The following is a 23,922-nucleotide window of genomic DNA, read 5'->3' as shown; positions in this document are numbered from 1 at the left end:
TCTTGATAAAAAGGTCTTGTTTAGTGCCAGTCATAGGCATGAGGTGACCCCTTAAGATAAACAGCCAAGGCATTCACCTGGTCCAAAAAGAAATGTTCATTTATCAACAGCAGCTTAAAATAGTGAAACACTTTATGTCTATACTGTGAAATAACTATACTATTTATTTAAGTTACACTTTTCAAATTTGCTGTCAAATACTTCAGCTACATCATGTAATGCTAGCAAGGTAAAGGAGTAACCAAGAATTCATCCTTAAAGGGGTTTACAAAAAACAACACCCCAAAACCAGTTTCCCTCCCATCTTGAAGCCTCCCACATTCCACATGTATGCCCATACATGGCTACAGCTCTGCTTGCGAAATTAACTACATCTGCTCTGCTGGTTTGAAGATGTTCCTGCGGGACTGCGGTGCTGAGCAGCATACACAATGTGTGCGTTTTGGTAGGCTGGTCAGAAACGGTTCACTTCGTAGTCTTGATGTTCTCGTGTCCCACCGTTCTCAGAATTTCAAATGCCAAGGAAGCTACAGCAGCATCAGCGTGAGAGCTAGGAATTAAAACCAGTAACATCTATTAGACAGTCTCAGGGGAAAACTTTTTGTTCAAATTCTACATTTGCCTTTATGCTGGAAAATTCTCAATAGCTGTTAACTGCACTGTATACCCCACTTTTCTGTTAAGCAGTAACATGCAACTAGTGAGTCTGCCCTGTAGAACACTTTGTAAACAAATTTCAGCTCAAGTTCACAGTAACTGCTGCCTCACTCAATCTCCTCTGTAAAAAGAAGACATAATTTATCATGCCCCCCATGAATCTACACTCACACACTTCTAGCTTGACAGAAAGATGCGTTCTTCACACACACAGCCCTCTCATTGCAGTGCTGCTCTGCGCAGGAAGGCGGTTCTGCTGAAGGTGTTGTCCACTTCCTGCAAGGAGGACCGACTGCCCCACCACACAGAGCTCTGCAGGTTTGAGATTGCATAGTGGGGCCCTTTGCTTCCTCACCTAAGTTTTTATTATATGTATTTTGCCTAATTTCTCCTGGAAACATGTTTTTTTTTTCTAGCATTGGAACAGAGGCTCTAATACATTGCTGCTAGTCCACAGAAACAAGTCTTTTTATTTTTATATAGACTACCATCCCTTACCTTTAGCTTAGAAAGGACATTAGTAGATCAATCTGTAACTTCCTCTGTTGCTGCTAATGATGAACACCTACCGACAGTCCATGCTTTGGGGAACACAGAGCTAGCCAGGAAATCCAAATGAGCAGTCTACACTAGGTAAGCCAATGTCTTAATGAGCAGCAGTTTAAACCAGAAAATTTAGTTATCTGAAACAAATTCATCTTGGCAACTGTCTTCACTGAAAAATAAATAGCTATGATCCCACATTTTAAAGCGTAGATTTGATTCCACATAGCTACTAAGCAGAATGGGTTGGTTATGTGTCAGTCACTCTTACAACTGCCTGCTCTGACTAGCCGAGGATGTATCACAGAGATCGAGTCTGGCAATCCATGGCTGCTACACAGCAGCCAGAGAGCACTGAAAGCAGCTTGCAATCCAAGCAGTGCCCTTCTCTTGGCACATGGCTGCTTGGCTGGTATCTTCCTCCTGCCACGCAGGCAGAGCAAAAGATGAGAAACCTGTCTGTAAAAACTGAGCAAAGCAAAACCACTTCTCTATCACTTCAACCCAGTGATAATATGTGGGTGGAAGGGCCTGGGAGTTTAGACTACTCGGAGGATGGCTTAGCTCCAGGATCTCAGTTGTGGCCTTCTCTAAAAGGCTTCCAGTTCTGCGTAAGACACAGAGAGGCTTCTTAACCAGGTTCAAAGCACAGGTAAGGAAACCAAGTTTATTAGGTCACAAGGCATATTCTGGGAAAGATGCCGCATAAGGGCGTCAGGGGAGATGGCAGAATATCCATAACCTCCATGAACAAAACAGCCATTCAGCTAAACCTGATAAAGCTTGCTAGGCTTCTCCTGGCTGCCTGTTGCCAATTTATCCATGTCCGAGTCCATTACAGCCCCAAGATGCAGGTTGAATCCCTCTCAGTTTCCTCTGGAGGCAAATGGATACGGACACGTGTTCCCTAAAGATAGGGAGGCGGGGAAATGCAACCCGTGAGGTCTCAGGGGCTTCCCTGTTGCTGCTGCAGTGCGAGAACTCGGCACAGTGGAGGGACTTGGCTTACCCTAATGTATCAAAACACTCGTCACTGGCATCAGCTAGAATTTGGTCTGCTGAGCATCTGGTGTCAAATAAGAGCAAGTGCTGTTTATTTGGGGCTCTGTGTTATGTGGTTTTCTGAGCACAGAAATGTATAGATAACAATTAGAGGAAGCGACTGGGCTGTCTAGTGCATCTAATGCTGAAGTGCTACAAAATAGAGTGAAAATTAGTTCTAAAAGAAGAAAACCCCATCCTTCCTCACTATCATCTTCAGTGGTGATGCCAGTGTCTCCCTTGGGGAGAGCTGATGTTCTACTTTGATAATTTAATGTGTCATACAAAAACCTGTGAGTCAGCAGCTGAGTATGCCAGAGGGATGCAGACTGTTCTTGACAGGTTTGGTTAGTCCTCGATGCGCATCTCCTTGCACACACCATGTCCCAACATTTCCTCTCCACATCTGCCCACATCCCCCCTTCCTTCCAACACAGGGTTCACCCTGCCATAATACCGAGCAGCCAATTTTCCTAAATGGCTGACACATATTTGGGAGCACAAAGAGCACCAAAAAGATTATCTTAGTGTTTCAAAAACTGATCTATAAACTACAATTTCTCTGAATTTTAGTTCAGCCAGGAATGAAATGCAGCCTAGCAGCCCATGGCAGGAGTGTAAGAATTGTTTTGAGGGGCAGAGAACAGTCATTCATTCATTCATACATCCAAGGGGGATTAGATGAGGGAAAGTCTATGGGAGGTGAGCTGAGGTTTGGCCAACTTGTTGGGACTAGCACCTCTGCTCTCACAGAGGAGGCCATGGCATTCCCCTAAGTGTCACGCCTTCTCAGAGAAGCCACAGGTATTCTTAAACAAAAGCAGTTCTGTTCTTTGGTTGCGCATTTGAAAGTAATCAGCTTGCAAAGTGCACCAAACACAACTACTTTAAAACACGGCACAAACATCACATTGTGCATCTAGCCCACTCTGCCAAGAACCACTGACCAGTATCTGGTTATACAGACCAAGTGTTTGGAATAAAATAATATATTAAAAAAAAACAAAAACAAACAAAAAAAACCAACCAGCCAAAACTGACACTTGCACAGATATTGAGCCAGACTGCACAGCACACTGCAGCTCGCTGCAGCTGGGAATAAAGCATGATGATGATGCGGCAGGAACTCCAGCAAGCTCTGAATGAGAGGAGTTTGGAGGAGAGCAGTGAGGAGGGGGGCCAGGGACAGAAACCTGAGACGCTTATACTGCACAGAAGGCGATTACAGAAGACCATTGCAGACAAAAGAGGAGGTGAGTGCTCTCAGCCCTGGAAATTCTTGGAAGCCTGAGGGAACTCACCTGGCAGTTTGGGCCAGGCTCTCTAGAGTTTGGATAAGAGCATCACCATCATTCTTCAGGCTCTCTGAGTGCTTCTCGTTTGAAGTTATCTGGAACAAAAAGAAAGAACCGTTATCAAAGGCTTAGCAAGAAATTCCTCTCTGTCATTTTTTGTGGGATAGGGGAGAGGGAAACAAGTTATAGCATTTATTACAATTGTAAATGGAATGTGACACTAAAGAGACCCAAGAGAAAGTGCCTTTTACCGAACAGGACTCAATTTTAGGCACAGACCATCTAAAATGTCTTGGCTTAATTAACAAGATTCACTCTTGTTCCGAGTCCTTGTATGTGTGCGAATTCACACATCACAGTCTGCCAATCCTGATTTCACCCTTAGTACCAATGCATATACAAGCCCCATTTAGTCTGAATTCCAGGGAGATCTTGGGGAGGCAGTCACTTTCTCACTTCAGGGAAAAAATAACGAAGCTTGTATCAGCCTTCAGATCAGGACACATGGGGTTTCTCTGAGAGGAGCCAGGTTAAAATCACTGCAATGGTAGCAGTTGCATATTGAAATTTTTCTTGCCCCTCATCAGTCATTAGGAATATTACCTACACAGGACTGTCACCTACAGAGCAGGGGACTGAGTGACCAAAGATATATGCCCTTTTGTGTCAAGTGAATCCTGATTATAGCTGATTTTGCTGCTGGTGTGTTTTATCACACTAATCTGTAATGACTGGTTTATTGTTTCTCCAGCCTCAAGTAGTATAACTACGCAGCTCCAAGCAGCTGCATATTTCCTGACCAGTTAAGCAGATGGATGGGAAGGTCAAGGGGGACATGACATGAAGTTGCACAGCAGTGTAGCACAATCAGACACTGAATACTTGGCAACTTGCTGAAGAAGCTCTTGTAGCTCAAAAAATTACTGAAAAGAAGGCTTGCATGTCAGTTCCTGCTTGCAAAGGTAAATAAATCTCGGCCAAAGAGAAAGGAAAAGTGAAGGACCAGAGCAGCCGATTATTTTGATACTGGAGGATTTAATGCTTGAAACGATGACTTCTAATCCCAAAATCTGGTGAGGACTTCTAAGCTTTAGCATGCCGTGGCTGGCCCTATTTACCATTGATCAAGCATCTGGGCAATATGCCTTCACATCTCCCTCTTAAATCACAAGCAAAACTGTATTTACAGCTGCCATCCCACCATAATTTATCACCGATTCTGCAACAGCAGTGTCTCTACATCTATAATCACAACATCCTGTAGTTAAGCAGTAACAGGGAACAGGGACTTGTCTGAAGTAAACTAAAATGTGTCCCGTGTGTTGGAAAAAAAACAGTGATGCCATTACCAAAGTACATATCATTGGTAAATCCTGATTACAGGTCATTAAACCTTTTCACTCTCTTGAGGTTTGTATCTGACCCTTTCAGTTTATATTTCGGTCAGCCATTCACTCGTTAGGCATGGAAGACACTTTTTAATCTGGTTTGTGAATGTGAGAACACCACCACACGTAACAGTAGCAATACAGTTGCAATACAGGGAGAAAAGTGCTTTCACCACAAGACAGTGCTTTCTCTTCCTAAAGAGTGCTCATGCCTCTACCCAACACTTCCCCATAAGCTGCTGCCACGTCCTCTGCACTTGCCACATTCGTGCCCCTTGTTCATCCTGCATGCTTCAAAGAGCCAGAGGTCATGGGAGGAGGAAGGTCATTAGGACTGGGTCATGCTCCATAAAACTACAAGGTCAAATAAAGGTTACAGATCTCGAATTCTAATACAGCCTAATTCTTGGATGCTGACATCTGTACAACCCTCATAGTCTTTTAACGAATTAGCCTTTGTGCATTATACGTAGAACATTCAAAATATGCTCAACTACAAAATCTGGTAGCAACAATAAGTTTTAATTCTAAAATGCTCTATTTCAGACAATAACTTCAGCCAACTGAGTCATAGGGTCTGACTATGAGCTTGCCTGTGTTGCAGCATGCCTTGTGTCATTATTAAGAATACATCTCTGTGAATACAATGCAATTGAATGGAAAGGATTAAAACGGCTTTATATGCACAGAAATCGTAACGGACAGGAACAGAAAGACCCATGAGATCATCTCCCCCATCTCCCTATTACACTTCACTGTTCACAGCAGCTTTCGGCCACAAGCAATGGGGCTTCTGCGCTACCTATCCATAGGGGCTACTCCCCCATCTAATAAAATGCTTCAATAAGATCCTTTCAGCAGTAAAAGTGGTACCACAAGGAGGGAGAGGATCAGGCCTTTAACATCATGAGCAGCCTGCAGACTGTTTCAATGAAGTCTAAAATGAATTTAGGAGACATTTTCTCTAGAGCATCAGCTAACAGTTTCACACAAGCCAAGGGGTGTTGGTGAAGAACAGACCCATCCAGCTGGCAGTGCCACCTGCACACACAAATGGAGAACTTGCACAGACAAAACGTGGCTGTACAGATTTACACAGGCAGCTGGGGTTTCCCCACCCTGCTCTCCATCACCAGTGTCCAGAAAACTGCTTTCTGTCTACCACCAGGCATCCACACCACGGGCCTGGGAGAGGATCGACGCTGTGGTAGCAGGAGGGCTGCAGGTTGAATATCAGGTTAGCTGCCAGTGCCCTGTCCTCGACCGCAGCTGCCAATGGGTTTTTTTTGTCAGTACTCCCATGCTGCTGCTACTCTGAACGCTAGCATTTATTTGGCTTTTCTGTCAGGCTGCGTAGTGGATCTGATTGCTGCCTGAGTGATCAGAAGATCTCTCACATGTGACAGATTACATCCTGCTTCACATAAAGCTCATGAGAAATATTGTCTAAATCACTGTTCGCTTTCAAGACCCAAGATAAAACTTTGCCCAAGTTTCTTATTTAAAAATTGTTCCCATTTGGTCTTTGTTTTGTTCCATAGATAAATTATGACAGGACATAAAACCATCAGTAACTAAAATTTTATAAATTAATGTATTTTTCACTTAGTTTGTTATTTTTTTCTTCTATCCAGCATTGCTGTGCCTTTTATCCACACCAGTTCTAGTTCTCATTCACTTGGAATTTTAACAACTAGTTTAATGATCTCTTGTAGCATTGCTATTTGTTAGGGCTGGCTACAACACATATTCAATGACATAATCAATAGCTATTCCTTTAATTAAAAATGTAATTAAATCTCAGTTTAGTTTTACACTCACTGCAATTTAACAAGAACTTCAAAATTACTTTTCTTTGTGAAGCCAATACCCATCCAGCAGCTTTCCTTCCTTCAATTCTACTAAACAAGGATGAGCCATAAGGAGTACCATAACTGATATGTAAAGATCAGTATTTCCTAAAATTTAGGATAGTTGTTCAGGTGTTATGGTGCTGCTAAAGGTGAGTGCAGGAAAAGATATAATTTAAAACATTCTTGGTCTAAGAAATTATTTTTGCAATTCAAGTTTCACAAAAGCGTGGAAACTTAAGGGACGATTGCTTTTCTTAGTTCATAATACTGAACTGCTTTCTCTGATTAGTCATAACTCACATTCTGTAATTTATGACCAAGTTAAATGACCTAAGTAAGTAGTGAACTACTCTCTCACCATTTTGAGGAGAAAGAAATTCTCCTGCTTTGGTGAGGTTTCTAGTAAACTGTAAGCTTGATGTCTGTGAAGTAAACTGGGAAATAATGCAAAATATTGATTGGGTAAAAATAAGGATCTTTTTATATGAAACTGTTTTCTGGTTGAAGAAAGGCCTCAGGAGCATATTTAGCTGTACCTTCAAGTGTTATCTTCTCAAATAAACAACCACTGGAGATGTTTAACATTTCCACACTCAACGGCTGCTTTTCTACAAGCCATCACCGTGCCTCTATACACAGAGCATTTATGAAATGCCTTGCTTGTTTCTCACAAACTGGCTTTTTGTCTTTCCCAAACACACATATTTTAAACTCATAAAGTGATGCTCCCTTACTTTTTCCTCAAAATTTAATACAATTAAGCTAATTACCTTTGCAGGATTCGTTAGCTCAAGTTCCCGCTCAACTTTACCGACACTGGCTGAAAGCAGCCTCACAGGTAACATGGGAGCTGCCGTGGACTGGTTTATCAGAACCACCAGATACCTGTAGGTCCAATGTTAGCATCACTCAAATATCGACACATGCTGTGAATAAAGAACCACTTATCCCCAGCTGGAGGCTTTTCTGTGAATGGGAGTTGCATCTTCAGCTAACACAGCAGTAAAACCAACCAGCAACATATTTTTTTCTGTGCACTAACTGGGACCCTATGTAGGACATGAAATATATTTTAAAAAATTAAGTTTTCAGAATTAAAAAAATTAAAGAATTAAGCACACTTCTATTGCTGTCTAGACACTATTTCAAATAATGTCTTCATAGTAAGTGCTGTCCCTGCAATTTTAAATGTGCATCTCAGACTTCTCATTCCTGCTTCCACCTGTGACTGGCTGAAGGCACCATCAGTAGGATACAGAGCCTTTCGTCCCCACCTAGAGCTGCTGCTTCAAATGCCACCCCAGCTATTAGTGATTGAAAGTTGATGGCTATTCACGACTGCTTAGTGTGACCTTATTCCCATTTTTTAAGGAACAAATGTCACAAAATATAGTGGTGTCAAAAACATTGCTATAGCTGACATGACAGCCCAGCAAATAAGTCAATGGGATGGTAACTTCAGAAATGAGGCATAATGCCTGGGCTGGAGGAGAAAACCTTCCAGCGCTGCAGCCCATCTTATGCCTCTTGCAAGGCATTTAATGGTACTTTTCTCCCAGGCTGTCAGCACTGAGCTATTCACAAGCACAGCAGCAATCAAATAAAACACGCCACTTGGTTTGTCATTCACAACTCATGATGACATGGCCAGAAACATGCAGCCATTCCTTCTTAACAGAGGAGCACGATAGCCAAGAATACACTGCAAACACAAACTCGTTCAGGTGAGCATCTATATGAAATAAACCCCACAGATCCATTGATTGTGTTCAAACTTACTAAATAAAAATATTTCTTTCACTGTAAGTCCCTCTCCAAGCATATACATTAAGCTGCCAGTGCCCAGAGGAGGTATAACAAACAAATCCATCACTTCCCACGACGGATCAAACAGATCCATCGCTTCTGTAGGCCTGCACACTTACTTACCTTTACAAAGTAATGTAACCCTACCTTTGTGTAATGAAGGGCCAGACCCAATATAGCATTTGGAACCTATAAAGTAGAGGCTGTAACAATTACATTTTAGGTGTCAGCTGCCAAAGAGGAATCCCAAGCAGAGACTGAAATACCTGCACGGTGCATGGGGACCATGTAGTTGCTGAAGGGCATGGAAACCTGCATGTTGAGCACAAAGTTATCTGAATTCCCTCTCCTCTCTGGAGCTCAGACTGCCAACATGGCAAACAAAAACTCACGGTCTAACAGCCGAGACCACAACTCCAACCCTTTTCTCAGTGACCTCACAGCTGGCTACAGACTCCCATGCTCTCCTGCAGTCCTCTCCCCTTTTCTAGGCAAGTGAAGGTCACATTTTTGTCACTGCGGCAGTTTCCACTGGATGGGGAGAGGCAGGGAGGTTTGAATGGTTCCACGCAGTGAGTGAATAACACCACAGCACGGGGACTTGGCAGGGAGGCAAGAGGAAGCGTGGCTCTCCAGGTCAGAGAAGTTAAGCATGAACTTCCATTTACCAGGGGAGCACTCTAGCTACTAGGCCAATTTTATATCTGTGGCAGGAATTTTTTAAAAAATAAAACCAAAACAACTAAAACGAGCAACAAAAATCTCAGATACATACAGTGGGTTTTTGTGAGGTGTTTAATCTGGCATTTGCTAGATGTGCTCTCAGCAGGTACCGGGGATTGGGTCCTTCAAAACGCTAAGGTGCAACCAATTTACAGGTGGTTTAATGAAAATTAATGGTAACTCTTGTCAGGCTCTGCAAGTGTAGCAGAGGAACACACAAGGACAGCATGCTTGCAGAGACACTGCACGCTCACAAGGATGGCCATGAGTTATTTTTGCTCTCCGTAATGTATGAGAGTTCATTCTAAAAGGGTAAAAACCTTCCTGGCATTTCCCCCCCATCACAGCATGCTTCCTTGCTGCTCTTCCCTCTACACATGGTTCAGCCTGAGAGAGACAGACACAGAACGTGTGTGGGAAGAACAAATCAAGTCGGACAAGTTATATTTATGTTACTAATTACCAACTCATTTGAACAGGCCTGAGCAATGTTGCTGGACCATAAAAACAAGAAATGAAAGTTACAAAAGCATGAGTGTTCCAGGTGTGCTTTGGCAAGCATATTGCAGTCAGGGATTGCAGACACACAATTACAAAGACTTTGTGGCCTTCAGATCCTGCAAATACATGTGAAAACAAGCAGGTATCTGTGACAAAAAACCCCTACATCAGACAGCTTAGCTCTGATGTGAGAGTTCAAAAATCTTTTTTTTTTTTTTCCTCTTTATGGATAAAATTCTTGTTCCACTGAAGTCAGCAGCAAACTCCTTTTGACTTTGATAAGGCCAAGATTTCATTTGACGTGTTTTGTTTTCTTCTAATTTGTATGTGTGCGCAGGTTTATTCTAAGTTCAAAGCAATTTCCACCGGTAACTTGGAAACGTACCAGTTTCCCAGCAGCCTGAAAGCTACGCTGTCTCAAGGACTCTTCACAGAGAGACAAGGAATGTCTCCCACATGCTATATAATGGTTAATTGATTTTGGACGTTTCTTGACACCTTCCACTTTGAGGCTATTCTCTGCCCTTCAGCGTATACCTAATGCACACAAAGGCATGCTCCGTGGTTGTTGTAAAGTTGTAAAATTACCAACTCTAAGGAGCATTGTCTAAGCATAAGAGAAGATTCGTAAAACCATGGGGTAATTATTGAACGGAAGACTGCTGTCTTGTTTGATTTTTTTTATTTGGTTTTTATTGAGAGCAGTGTCCTTAGCTCGCTTTCAGGAAATACAAGATGTCTTTATAACCCAGAAAATATCCTTTATCACAGCTTCCATCCTTTGTAACTAGTGAGTTTAAAATATTTGACTTAACAGAACTGGATAGGGCAACCTCTTCACATCCTTTAGAACCAGCTGTCCACAGCAACTTCATTAGCAAAAGTAAACGACAGTCCTGTCCGGCAAAAGGCATCTCAAGGTGCTACAGGAGACTTCCACATAGTATTGCAGTGTTGACAAGTTACGCATGCTCATAAGCCAGCCCAACATCAATATGACATTAAAAATAAACACTTGCCACCCCATCCGCAAACACGGGTTCGTCTGTCACCTGCATGCCAACGACTGCCTGAGGTACCACTTCAGACTAGTTTCACTCTGTCTAAACAATGATCCCAGCCAGCCTCAGACATCAGGTTTAGCAAAATAGGAGCACATCCTGAGCTTACACAAACCTCGCAAGCCCCTCAGATCCCTCTTCCCGCAGCTCCTGGGCAGCTGCCTGTCCTCACCTTGCTGGATCTGCTGAGACCACCACCTCCCAGGTATGCCTCACGCTGATGGTCTCTTACGACTTCCCCCCTTACAAAAGGAACAGGGAAATCCACTGGAATAATTTTTCACTACCACAGCAGGTCCAATTTAGGCTTAGATCCTATGTTTATGTTCCTTTAGGATCTATTACAGAGGCTCCTGGTTATCTTGGAGCAAAAAACCCTAAAAGCAGTTATGAACCCACACTAAAACAACACACAGATTCTCTGTGTATCTAGATTTCCCCTCAAGCTCATCATTCCCTGGATCTCTCATATGCAAATGTCCTTCATAGTCTCACTTTCTCCTCATCAGCTTTTCTCCCAAAATAGCTTCTGACAATGAGCTCCCAATCCCTCTTAAATGTTGATTCCTCTTTTTTCCAGTGCCTCTGTCTTTTATTGCCTAATAATTCAAGATGTGAATAAGATCCCTGAATTTCAGCATCTGTCATCCCTTATATCTCCCCATAAAATCACGAAATAGTCTGACTGCAAAGTTTTTTTGGACTTATATCTGACTTTCTTCGATATGCTCCATGGGTTAGGGATGGCTACCTTTTCTTTTCACATACATGTTCTTTTCAGGTTCATCTAGTACACCTGAACCTAGCTCTTTCACTGACATATTTCGTGCTATGACAATTCAAATAACTGCAAATATTTATACACATCTAAGGGTAAGAATCATTACTACAGATAACTCATCTTCTCACTATTAGGAAAACCAGCGACACCCAGAACATACTGGAAAGTGCTGACCTTTAAATGGCAATTACCACACAGGAGAAGTACGCAAGTAACCAAGCAATAGAAGTATGCAAGCAACCAAGCAATTACCAATTTCATAAATGCTTTTATATCCAAGGACACAAACCCTTGAGCAGCCATGCCTGTGATGCTCAGGTGAACTGGCCAAACCCCTAGGAACCTCCAAGAAGTTGCAGTCTACTGAGGAATTTGAGTTTTAATGCATATAGTCTCCAAAAAATAATACCTCCAACTTAACATTGTCCCTTGTCCTGCTCTAAAATGCTTCTCATAAAGATAAAAGACTACTATGCCTTGGCAAAGGCAGTGTGATGTGAACAGATGCTGTCAAAGTTGTCCTTCTACAGATCTATCAGTGCAATTCAAATCCGATCTAGTATACAAAATCCCTAGCTTCCCCTGAGCAGAACCTTTATATGACATTGATTAACTTTCATGGAGGATGAAACAAAATTGGAAAGTTCATGCTCACTTTGGTCATAATCTGGACTTGAACACCAGACTCCAACAACTAAAAATCTGTACAACTAGACTTAATGTGTTAGATTTTACCATTCCAAGAAAAGCAGGAATATGATGAGTTAAATTAAGAACTAACATAGATTATGAAAAATACATACTTAAAGAATAAAAAGAGTAGCAAAATCTTGTTAGAATATCATTATGAACTATGATTTTGAGCTAAATATTAAAGCATTAAACATTTGTTCCTTCGTAGCCCCTGTAGACTCAGTTTCTATGGACACATAAAACTTGGATATAGAACCCTTGAAGTTTTCCTTAAGTACCAAACATGGATAGTCTTTCATATACTGAAAAAAAGACAAAAAAAAGCTCCAAAGATTTTTTATTAGGGGAAAAAAGCATCATTATATTTATGCTTTATGTAAAAAGCAACTAGGAATGTAAATGACTGAACAGGGATGTAAGTCTATAAAACACCAATTTCTGAGGAAAATTATGCTTTATGTAATGGTTCAATTTCCATAAAATTGTAAAAACTGTCATAAAACCAAATGGACTTCTGAAATCAATGCTTGCTTATTGTCATGTGACAGATGGCTCTGACTGCCTGGCAGAGAGCAAACAGCTACCTAGTTGGTCCTCACTGACCTCAGAGAGAATCATTTTGGTCTATTCACATCTTTTTTTTAACAAGCCCAGTTGCATTTAAGTATCTTTACAGCAGCTAGTAAGTCATCCATGCACAATTACAGAGAGGAGGTCAAAAGGAAGTAATAGTGATGAGCCCAACAGATGACACAGCTAGGCAATCTCAACAGTATTGCACTATGTAAAATTACAGTGTACTGAAACACCAAATGAGTCCAGCAATTCTTTTGTGCCCACAGAAACAATGAATTAGGACTCCATAAAGAAAACAACAGTGATAGTCACTGGGAATTACACTGGCCTTGAATTATGAATCGAATAAACAGGTTGCAGGTTTCAGAACTGCCAGTTTCACTGTACAACCCGAAGGAAAACATCTGTCCGTGTGAAAAGAGAGCAGATTTCTCATTGTTGACCACAGCAGCATTCCTTTTCAGACAGCTCCTGTATCTATTCATAATCATACTAGGCTCCCAGTACCCAAATATTAGCACAGTGCTAATCGTTGGGGCGGAGGGGGGGTGTGTGTGAGAGGGGTGTCTCAGAAAGCAGACATGTTCCAAACAGGGGGGTAACTAACTTCCCCCAGGAACATGAGTACACAGTATGCCAGCCACTGGAATAAAGAATAAAGACTTTTCATTCTTGCTGCTCTCTGAAATTAAGAGCAGGTCCCATATTTGATTCTCCCTCCACTCCGTCAGCATCATTAAAAAGCAGCTATTGCAGACTGACTGAATACTTTAATGGCAGTTGTGAAAACAACCATCAACCAAAATGTCAGCCCAAATCTGCACTTAGCACAGACACACATATACTTCCAGACTTGCACTGCTTATTCTAAATAAACACAGTACGATTTAATTCAGAATGAAGAGTTCAATAGGCCAAGTTGCAAGTAAGTGCTCACAGTTACTTCAGAGGTCATCCCCCCTCACCGTGTCTTGCACTGCAGGTAACCACAAGTCCTCAGCACATTCATGGGAACACTTGCCATTTCACTAAGTTGTGTTTGGTCTCCACATGCTTCATCCTTTATGAGCCCTGCCTGTTCTAGTGACATCAAGAAACTAGTGATTTGAGAATTTCATATCGATTTTCCTCTCCCTACCTCAACTCACATACACCCACACTTGGCTGACTATCGCAGTTTCAGCAGTGACTGGCAGTAACAGGTTCCTCAGTAGCTTTCCTCTGCTCTTATCAATTCACTGAGTTCCAGCTCCTGGCCACCTGTCCATAAGAGAAACTCTTACAGCTACCCCCAACATAACACCATTTTACTGTTCTTTATAATAATATTTCAAAATAGATGAATATAAAGACAGCGGAGTTTCTTTGCTGCAACTGCAAAAACAAACAGGCTCTAAGACAAGGTTAAATGATTTACAGCAGAAACTTGCAAAGAGAAGATAAATCACCTTCTTCTCTCAATACAGTGCTGTACAGTCATCTTCATCTTTTCTTATCAGCAGCCATTTCTAACAGATGCAAGGAGTGCTCTTATTATGTTAGGGAGCATGAAGGATCAAGCTCTCCAACCTGGCAGTCTTCTATCAACAATAAAAGAAAAAGATACAAAGACCATGAGTCCAACATGTCACTAACCAGTGACATGAATGGCAATGTACTGCTTTACTGTTAATAAAAGAAGTCAGGGAAGACCAAGGCTCATTTTATTTAAGGATAAACTCAAGTAGCTGGTAACTCATCCCTGACAGTATAAAAAGAAGGGCAACGCATGACAACTCTGCGTAATCCTTCACGGCAGATGGAGAGAGGGGAATGAGACTACCTGTTTGTGCAGGTGGTGGGCATGGGAATGACAATTTTGTCCTACTGCAACTGCCCAGTTGTGATCACCAAACTGGGACAAGGCAAGGAGGAATATATCACAGTGTCAAGAAATGAATGTAGAAGTTACAAAATATTTGCTTAAATTGTTCATCCTCTCCACGTAGAAGGCTATGTCTGGCACTGTTACCACAGATACGCCAGCTTATCTTCTCCTTTGCGTAGTTAAACAAATTTTAGCTAAATTAAAATCATGCAATTAAGTAAAGAGTCAAACAATCACAAGTATTTGAGTTAAAGCAGTTTAAGAAATTACCAACCACTTCGCTAGAATGTGAAATCTAGGTATATACGCACCCACTAAAGGGCAACATTAAGTGGGCTGGCTTGAACCACCACTGTTCGTGATTTACACTAACCTATTTTACTCCACGCTGTAAAAGACTGGGGTGCCCATAGTCAGCTGTGTTATCTCAGGCAAGGCAGTATTAATTTCCAACTGAGCAGGCAACAGGTCCCTCAACATCTCTGCCTTGATAGCACCATGATGGATGTCCTTATTTTAAAAGCTCACTAAATGTTAAAATTCTGAGCAAGAAATTCCTATCAACAGAGGAAAGATGCTAGCACAATTGTTTGTAATGCATCCTTATTTTTATAAAACATATTCGAATTGACATTAGTTATGTCACCAGTTAGTTATGCTGTCCAAAGGGGTTTTGTGGGGTTCAGTTGCCATGGTTTTAAAAGAAAAGAAAAAGAAAATTTTTTTTTAAAAATATCACTGCCCCACCTGTCTGCTCCATTTCATTGCTAGGGGTTCCTGTCCCCAGAGCAGGAAGGATAAGATCCCTGTTCCTGTCTCACTTGCTCTGGCTCACAACTTGCCCTGTTAGCTTGAACAGCTGATGAAGGTGGGCCCACACTAACACGGGGCTGAGAAACATTGCCAGGTCCATTGAGTCAGGACAGCAGAGAGGCAGGAGAGCGAAGTGGGGTGCAGTGCAGCCAGCACCTCAGAGCCTTGAGCATGAGCTCACAGACTTTTGTCATTAAAAGGTGGAGATGAAGAGGTGGAAAGCTGAAAAGATTAAACTTTCAGCAAAGAAGTAAGTCAACAACAAAGGGAGAGTCTGTACTTCTGTAAACACAAAATCCGCTGAATTCCCAAAGAAGAAATCTTTTTTCCTAGAGGAAGTAAACAGTTTAATTTGGATAGGAAAACATTCTCTGGAAGACAAACTGACTGTTTCTCTTTGTAACTCTGTAATACAGCAGAGACTGACCTTTGCATCCTCATTTTGATGCTTATCTTGAGCAAACAGCCTAGAAGTCAATGTCTACTGAGAAAAAATTAGGGAAGTGACTTTTCTCTAAAAGTGCAGAGCAAGTCCTAGGGAAAATTTTAATAAATATGAGTCCAGCTGCTGTGGCTGAATGTTAACCAGCTTTGTGATGCAGTGTTTATTTGGCCTTGAAGTGCTTGCTAAGACAAGTTAAACTTCAATCTTGAATTATGCGATTAAATCTTTCAGGGAGAAAGCGATCCTTTGTAGCTTTTGTTATCTCAAAATACATTATATTTCAGTATCAGCAGAACAACAAACATTTTCTTATTTTATACATGCATCGGCTTTTTGCTTTTATCTCCTGGGTGAATTTAGGGTTCAAGGCATGGATACCACTGACTAAAGGCAATCTTAATGATCGCAAGGGGTCTGACAAACTTCTCCCATGCAGATTGGGCAGTGAACCTTACACCCAGCTTACAGCACTGCCACTTCGGCAGTCTTGGCTTCAGTTGAATAGACAATCATATCGAACTGTGTACAAAATGGCTACTGACACTCCAGCTTTCAGCTATGATCTAATCGGGATATGAACTGGATATTTTTTCCTCCCATTTTCTTTTTGACTGTGGGAAAAAAAACTATAAAGTACTATTATCACATGGTAATACTCATAATAAATATGCACAGATTAAAAATAAAGCATTTTTAACTTAATAAAGCAGTTTGTTTTCTCTTAGAGGTTTCAAGTTGAAAATACTCAGACATTTTTGCTCATCATCAGCTAATTGCATCATTGTTTTGCATTTGCTATTGCACAACTACCATGAACAAGGTGTGCCTTAAAATTAGATGTTGCAGCCCATACACTTAACCTGATTAGGTCAATAAATTAAATATTAACACAGTTACGGAACTGAAAGCAGACAGATTCTTGTTAAAAAAGAAGTCATTACATATTCTTACATTGTATTCTTCTGAGAACACGGGACTGAATGTTTTCAGATGCAGAATGAGCAACTGGATGTGTGCCACAAGATACTGCCTTTGCTCCTATACCCACCATGGCCGTCAATCTTGTAACTCTGTCCTCCAGGACGAGGTAACTGAGTCACAGTGCAAACTTAATCACATCACAAAACAAAGCTGATGTGATGATATCATTACTGTTCCAGGAAAAGCAATAAACTCCATTCCTATTTACACCAGCAAATCTAGCTTTCAGCAAAGACCTACAAAGGCCCTGACCACATAACACAGAGAACAAGTAACACGAGTGGCACCCTATTAAGGAAACTTACTAACGTACCCAAGAGAGTGACACTGAGACTTTTAAAGAAAGTCTCAGTGCTTTGTCAGAGAATTTTTGAATTTGAAAGGAGTTTTGAAGTTTAACCAAATCTATGATCCTTTTTGGTAAGGTTAAGGTACCTGGAAGTTGCCTTTATGTCAAGTTAAAAATAATTTTGTACATTAAAGAAGAGATTTATTGCACTATTTCAAGCACTCAACCCAATCTAAATTGTCTAGGAGGTTCGTTTTGAAGCTCTTCACCCTTTTTTAAATACTGTCTTTGGAATATTTTCTAGCATAGTATCAGACATGCAGAAACAAAATCTAAAATTACTAAATCTGACTTAAAAAGAATACCTGTCTGATCAAAGCCTCTAGCTCATCTGTGTCGGTTTTGGTTGTTGTTTTTTTTAAAAAAACTAACTAGCAGGAAAAGTCTTATCTTCTAAGAGTTGCACTTAAAACTGATTGCTTATAAAGATTTGAAGAATGATTGGGATTATCATTCTAAAACAGCACCCAGGGGAACTGGGTGGATCAAGAGATTGCTAATGAGATATCGAGTCTTTCACATCTAAACTGCTGATGTAAATTCAATCCAAGACAAAGATCCCCCAACTGGTGGACATCTGGTGATCTGTAAGAAATGAGGTGATGTTTTCACTCTATTCTTAGAAGGTACATGTTTTAAGAGCACTGAACTGCCAGCAAAATTGGCACTCTTTGCAGTGAAACCAAGGAATGAATTGACAATGAAACACTTTAAATTAACTTTTATCCCTCAATACAGTAATATAAAACAAGGCTTTGGCTTTCTGGATCAGGTTTAGATCACAATTACTTTCCCCAACCCGCTCAAAATAAAAATTTCAGCCTCTAAGACTGTTACAGTAAATTCAAATGAAACATTTTAGTAAGGTAAAAATTACTATTTAAGTTCCAGAGTAGCTATATTGGGCTTTAATGACTTATAATTTACAGAAAGGCCAGTGGTAGATGTTAATGAGTAACTCAGACAACTTTCTATTAGACTTTTCTGCAGGAGCAGTCATTATCACATGTCAGTTGCTCAGAACATAGCACTGTAGTCCTCCCTCTTATTTAATAAAAGCAAATAAATAATTTCCAATAATTGATGTACTCAGTGCATTTAGACCCTAGTTTCACTCATAAATTATAGTAAATGTATCATTTTAATTAACTTATTAGTCATAGCTGTTCTACAGATGTTTTGTTTGTGAACTATTTGCATCTCTTATTATTGTGATTCTTGAATTACTAATGGGATTTGTGACAGATCAACTATATGACATATTACTGTTTCTGTTTGCTGACTACTGGGTCAGACTGAGAGTCCATCTCCTAGGACTAAAACTCTTTGCTCTTGGTACATGACATGGGTATCTACCTCAAATGGCTACCATGCAAACCAAGCCCATAGCCAGTGCAGGGAGATGGACTGACCTTACCTGCATATGAATCAGTGGGTTGGGCACACACTAATTGCCATGGCAGGAGCAGAGCCTGTTCCCCTCACTCAGCTTTCTTCCCTCTTTCCTTCCTTCCCCAAAGTACTCCTTCCACCCCATAAGCCAAGTCCCTTCTCCCTGCAGGAACCTCCCTCACAGCCCCATGGCAATTACCACGCATGCACAGGAGGGGAACGCACCAGAGCTGCCAGAGCAAGACCCAGTCGTGTGCTGGTGGCATTGCATGGAATGGGGGAAGCTAGAGGAGCCCTTGGTTGTGCCTTTCAAAGGATCCCTCTACTGAGGTCATTGCTCTACCAGGGAAAAGCTTCTTCCCATGTTAGGTCCCAGGGCAAATCCAGAGAGATTGTCCCTTGGACCAGGAAGAAGGAATATGATCCCTTTAAATAATGGAAGGTGTTGACCATCCACAGATGTTTCTCTCCCTTCAAGGCACCATTAAAAATCTCATGTAGGTTCTAAGATGCCCCCTTATAGCAGGCATGGACAGCCGGCCACAGCCACTAAACACAAGAGAGGTTCCTTAGTGAGGGGTGAAGAGGAACACCACAATGTGTGGAAAAGGGCACCTTGAGAGAAGATACAATTTCTTCTCCTGCTAATCCTTTCCTACTCTCTTCCCCTTATGCACTGCCTCCCAGATCCTGCTCACTCCAAACCCAGTTTTGCTAGCCATCCCTCTGCAGACACTCATGAGCACGTGCTGGAAATTTGTCCTAGGGGACAAAACCAGCAATCTTAATTCAAGGCGGGGAGCTGGGCTCCTTCACATCATTAGAGAAGGTCACTGATGCATCCACAGCCCCATCTCCTGAGACAGCCTGTGTGTAGAAATAGTCATATAAAGGAGTAACACCACCATCATCAGTCCTCTCACAGAATTCTTGAGGAAGCCTTGAATATGGTCCTCTGGGATATGGTTGGTGAGAAGGAAGAAACTGCCTTAGTGGTTGCCAGGCAAAAGTCCATTCTGAAGATAGGCTACCACCTTTCCAGAAAATCAAGGTCTTGGGTCTGACTTCTGTCACCTGAGGAAGGGATGATCCCCTGCCTTCCCATTAGGTCTTCATCTAGGTGCTGAGACAACACCAGCACTTGGTCTTATCTTCCCTGCCTAAACCTCCTCCTACAGCTCCAGCTGTCCCCAGTCTCCATGCTGAGTACTGGTGGCCAATTCCACAAGGCTTGGCAAGTGCCAGAATGACTAGAATCCAGAGAGAAAACGTGTACGTAGAGAGCCCTTTCTTCTTGCATTTCCTGTGCATCTGTAAGAGGGGTGTCATCCTCTGCCAGGAGGCTGTCAACATGCTTCTTGGTACCCTTTTGCTTTTCCAATGAGTAGATGTATGCACATGCTCCAATTCCCCTGCCAAAGGAGTTGGATGTGTGGTCAGAGAAATGTGCCTCAGACCCAGTGGTCTTTCTGGACCCAGACTTTACACTCTTTCTCTTATCATTCAATACACTAGGGTGGGTAAGGCAGGTGCCTTTAGGCTCTAAAATATCTTGTACCAGATGCCAGCTTGCCACAGCCCTCCACCAACTAGCTCTTTTCAAGTTGCTGCAGCACAAGGACTGGCACACACCTTCTCTACATCCCAGCACCTTTACAATGAGGAAAAGATATTATTTCCTTCTTATCAAGCAAGCTCAAACCTCCAAAAGGCCTCTACAAAGCCTATGTCCTCTGACAGGCTATTGTAAGAATGACCAGAGGTTGACCTTGCCCAAAATTAAGAGCTCGTGACCATTACAGACACCAGGTAGCAGTCCATGAAAGGGGTTGACCAGCCACAGGGGAGCTCCTTACTCATTTGTGGCCCCATGGACATTTTTCTTGGTCCAATGCTCTGCAAGCCCCAAGGCCTGTATAGTTAGGATGATTTTTCCATCTATACGTTATTCAGTATTTATCATTACTGAATGTTATCTGCAATTCTGTCATCCGTTCAATCAATATTTCAAGTTGTCTGCAACTCTTCACAATCAGCCTTAGTTTTGAATAATTCTGTATCATCAAAAATCTTTGTCATAGTGCTCTTCATGTCTTTTTCCAGGCAATATATGAGTGCATTGCAGAGAAAAGATGCCGGTAGGCTTATGATAGCGATCTACACTTGTGGTGCAACAGCAGCCATTTATTATTTCTTATAATTTAAGCTGTTATTAATCTGTGAGAAGAACTTTCCTCTTTCTCATGGCAGCTTAGTTGCTTTAGGAAGTTCTACTGAGAAACCTTAAGAAATGCCTTTTCAAAATCCAAGTCCACTATATCAAATGGATTACAATTCTTCACGCACTATTGACTCACTCAGAGGAACCGGAGAAATATGACTTTCCTCTACAGACATCATATTGACTCTTACATAATGTGCTATATTTATCTTTCTCTTTACTCATTCTTTCCTTATTATCATACCTAACAGTTCCACCTTACAGAAGTCAGAGTTAATTGTTTGCAGTTCTCAGAATGATCCCTAGAGCCCTTTTAACAATTTTAGTATAGGTACTGATTTACCTGATAGGTTGCATATCACAATTACAGGCTCAGCAATTTCTTGGACAATCACCATTGCGACCAGCTGACCTGTTACTATTAACTTGATCAAATTGGTCCAAAATCTCTTTTTGTGACACCTTGATTTTTTTTTGACAATTCTATATACATAACAAACAGATTGAGATGACCAAACTGTGTAACTTCAAGTAGCAAAAATCAAGTCTGAAAAGTGACTTTTGTGGTCTAAGTACAAGACTTGCCCTCCTCTTGTCTTCAGAGGAATACTTCATGTGTCAGTCTACAAAATGAAGTCTGATGCAAAGATACAGTAGTTTCTCAAAACCTTTGTAAACAGTGATGAATGACTACCTTCATTGCACATGATGTATTTTTTCATTTGATGAACTGATAAGCTATTAATGAGGACTACCTGTAACTATGAAGAGTGGCATCTTTGTCTCTGTTTTGAGATAATTTTTTGAAAAATATACACCTCAGAATATAACCTAGATGACTGACCTTGCTAAGTAACACATACTCGTCAACTTGGTAGAACTGCACAAACATAATCTAAATTACCACTACAGACTTCCAGCAACCTTTTAAGTCTTAGCACATGTTTATGGACATAAACATTCCAAAACAGATAGAAAACTGCAGATGTTTGGAAGTCTTCTGATGGACACCTCCTCTGGAGGTAGGGTATCTCATCACCTTGAAATGATTTCTTATGATTTCCCTTGAAACATCTCCTGGACAAAGCTCCTGGAGATAAGACACTTCTTAACTGATTGTGTCCGTCCCTGTCACATTTCCATCCAAAAATTTCACACATGAGGGGGACTCTCCTCAAAACTGACACTCAGAGTGACACTTCTTGTATGGGGCAGTTTCTGAATTTGCTCATGAAAACAGAAATGAGAAAAGTTTTTGAAGAGCATGTTCCCATGTATTTGTAGCATATATATGACAAATACAATATATCATAATAACATATCTAGCTTTTGACTCTGAAAACAAATTGTGGGTGTATTAGTTCTTGCTTAATGTGAGGACCAGTGGGAAGTACTTTCTAAAAGGATAATAAGGCAGTGCAAAGGACTAAGATTCACAAAATTATGAGAAGAGGATAATTTTGTGATGGGTGTGGACTGTGGGAGTTTTCTGAATCGATGCTCAGAGCCAAGAAAAGCTAAACCTTTCTTCTTTTTCTAAATGAAAGAAAAACTTCTAATAAAGACATCAGATAAATGTAATAATATTATTGCCATAGGACATGCAAGTGCAGTAAAGCTACAATATGACAGCATTTCAATGATAAGCAGAAACCACAGGTTTAGAGTTTAGAGTCTAATAAAATACAGGAAGCTAGAATTAGAAAATGTTGCAAACATATCTGAGAACATAACCAAAATAGTCTTGAGAACAGTGTGCTTACCATGTTAGTGGAGGAAAATTTGCATAATTAAAAGGCATTGATAATTTATGTAATGCAGGTAAAGGAGTAAGAACATCATTGCGTTGTAATTAGGAGAAATATTTGTCAGTATCAGAAACTTCAGACACATCAGTGGCATTTATATGAGTAAAAGTTACTGGAATAATATTTAAAACACATTAGGGCAACAAACTTTTAGTTTATCAGTAAACCAAAGACCATCGAGTATGCCTCCAACCAACATTGGGGGCCAAAAAAGAGGGTAAGTTCTCTAGACAGTCTTGGAGGGTGTGGGACAGAAAGTACTAAATGAGGGGGAATGTCAAAGATTAGGGTATGGAAATAGGCAGCTGATGGGTATGTAACAAGAAGTGCAAATACCAGATAGTTAACAAGGAAGGCTCAAGGGTGAGACTGCCCTAAGAACAAGCTGCAAGCTGGCAATGGGGAGGGCACAGAGAGATAAGCAAAGGGGGGTTATGGCCTTTATCTTCCTAGATCACAGAAGAGGATTTGATTAGTGGCTAGGGTTATCCACAGAGCAGCCTCTCCCATGGAGAGCAGGGTGATTTTAAAATAGGACAACGGCATTTTATTATGGCACAACAGCTGAGAAAGGGTTCTCCAGTGGATAGGGAGCACTGGTTCACAGCTTCTCCTCTTCCTCCTTATTTTGAATGAACTCAGATCTTGGAAACTGAGCCACTGCCTATATTCAAGTTTGTTTACATGGCTGACTGACAGGAGAGAATATTTCTTTACATCTCTCTTCACAAAAGCCTGCAGCAACAGATGGATTTTGCAGCATAACCTAAAGGTCAACCACTTCTGACCAGCAAACTAATGGAGAACAGACCAGACTGCAGCAAGCTCAGCACTGGGGAAACCTAATTAAAAATTATGTGCATATTTAACCAGTGTTTCAGTATTGCACAAGGACAGAGGGAGTACCTGGTGTACCTAAGATATGTTCAAATCAATAAATGCTTTTTCTAAAAAGGAAGGCTATCATCAATGTAAATCACATGCCAAATTCACTATTTGCAAGGCACAATATGTAACAAAGAGCCAGTTTTCTCCATCAGTTAAAAGTGTTTTAGAAGCCTTTAAGCACGTTGAAGTATTCTGAGCTCAACGTGACAAAGGGGGGGATTTTGTAGTGATGTGTGCAAA

At 41.1% G+C, this 23,922-nt stretch overlaps 1 protein-coding gene across 5 annotated transcripts in view; it reads right to left on the bottom strand.

The window, feature by feature from the left end:
* Positions 1-114: 114 nt before the first annotated feature.
* The window catches only part of ULK4 (unc-51 like kinase 4), a 257,257-nt gene continuing 233,449 nt past the window's right edge, over positions 115-23,922 (bottom strand). For all 5 annotated transcript variants that reach the window (XM_069810917.1, XM_069810925.1, XM_069810901.1 and 2 more), the window contains 2 exons: positions 3,543-3,631; positions 115-550 (listed from right to left, as the gene is read on the bottom strand). In XM_069810917.1, coding sequence (XP_069667018.1) covers positions 466-550; positions 3,543-3,631 — 174 coding nt within the window. In that variant the 3' untranslated portion in view covers positions 115-465. The remainder of the gene's footprint in view (positions 551-3,542; positions 3,632-23,922) is intronic.

Source organism: Haliaeetus albicilla, chromosome 2 (assembly GCF_947461875.1).
Source record: "Haliaeetus albicilla chromosome 2, bHalAlb1.1, whole genome shotgun sequence".
NCBI lineage: Eukaryota > Metazoa > Chordata > Aves > Accipitriformes > Accipitridae > Haliaeetus > Haliaeetus albicilla.
Note: the sequence above shows the minus strand (reverse complement) of the source record. Positions and strands in the feature narration are given on the sequence as shown.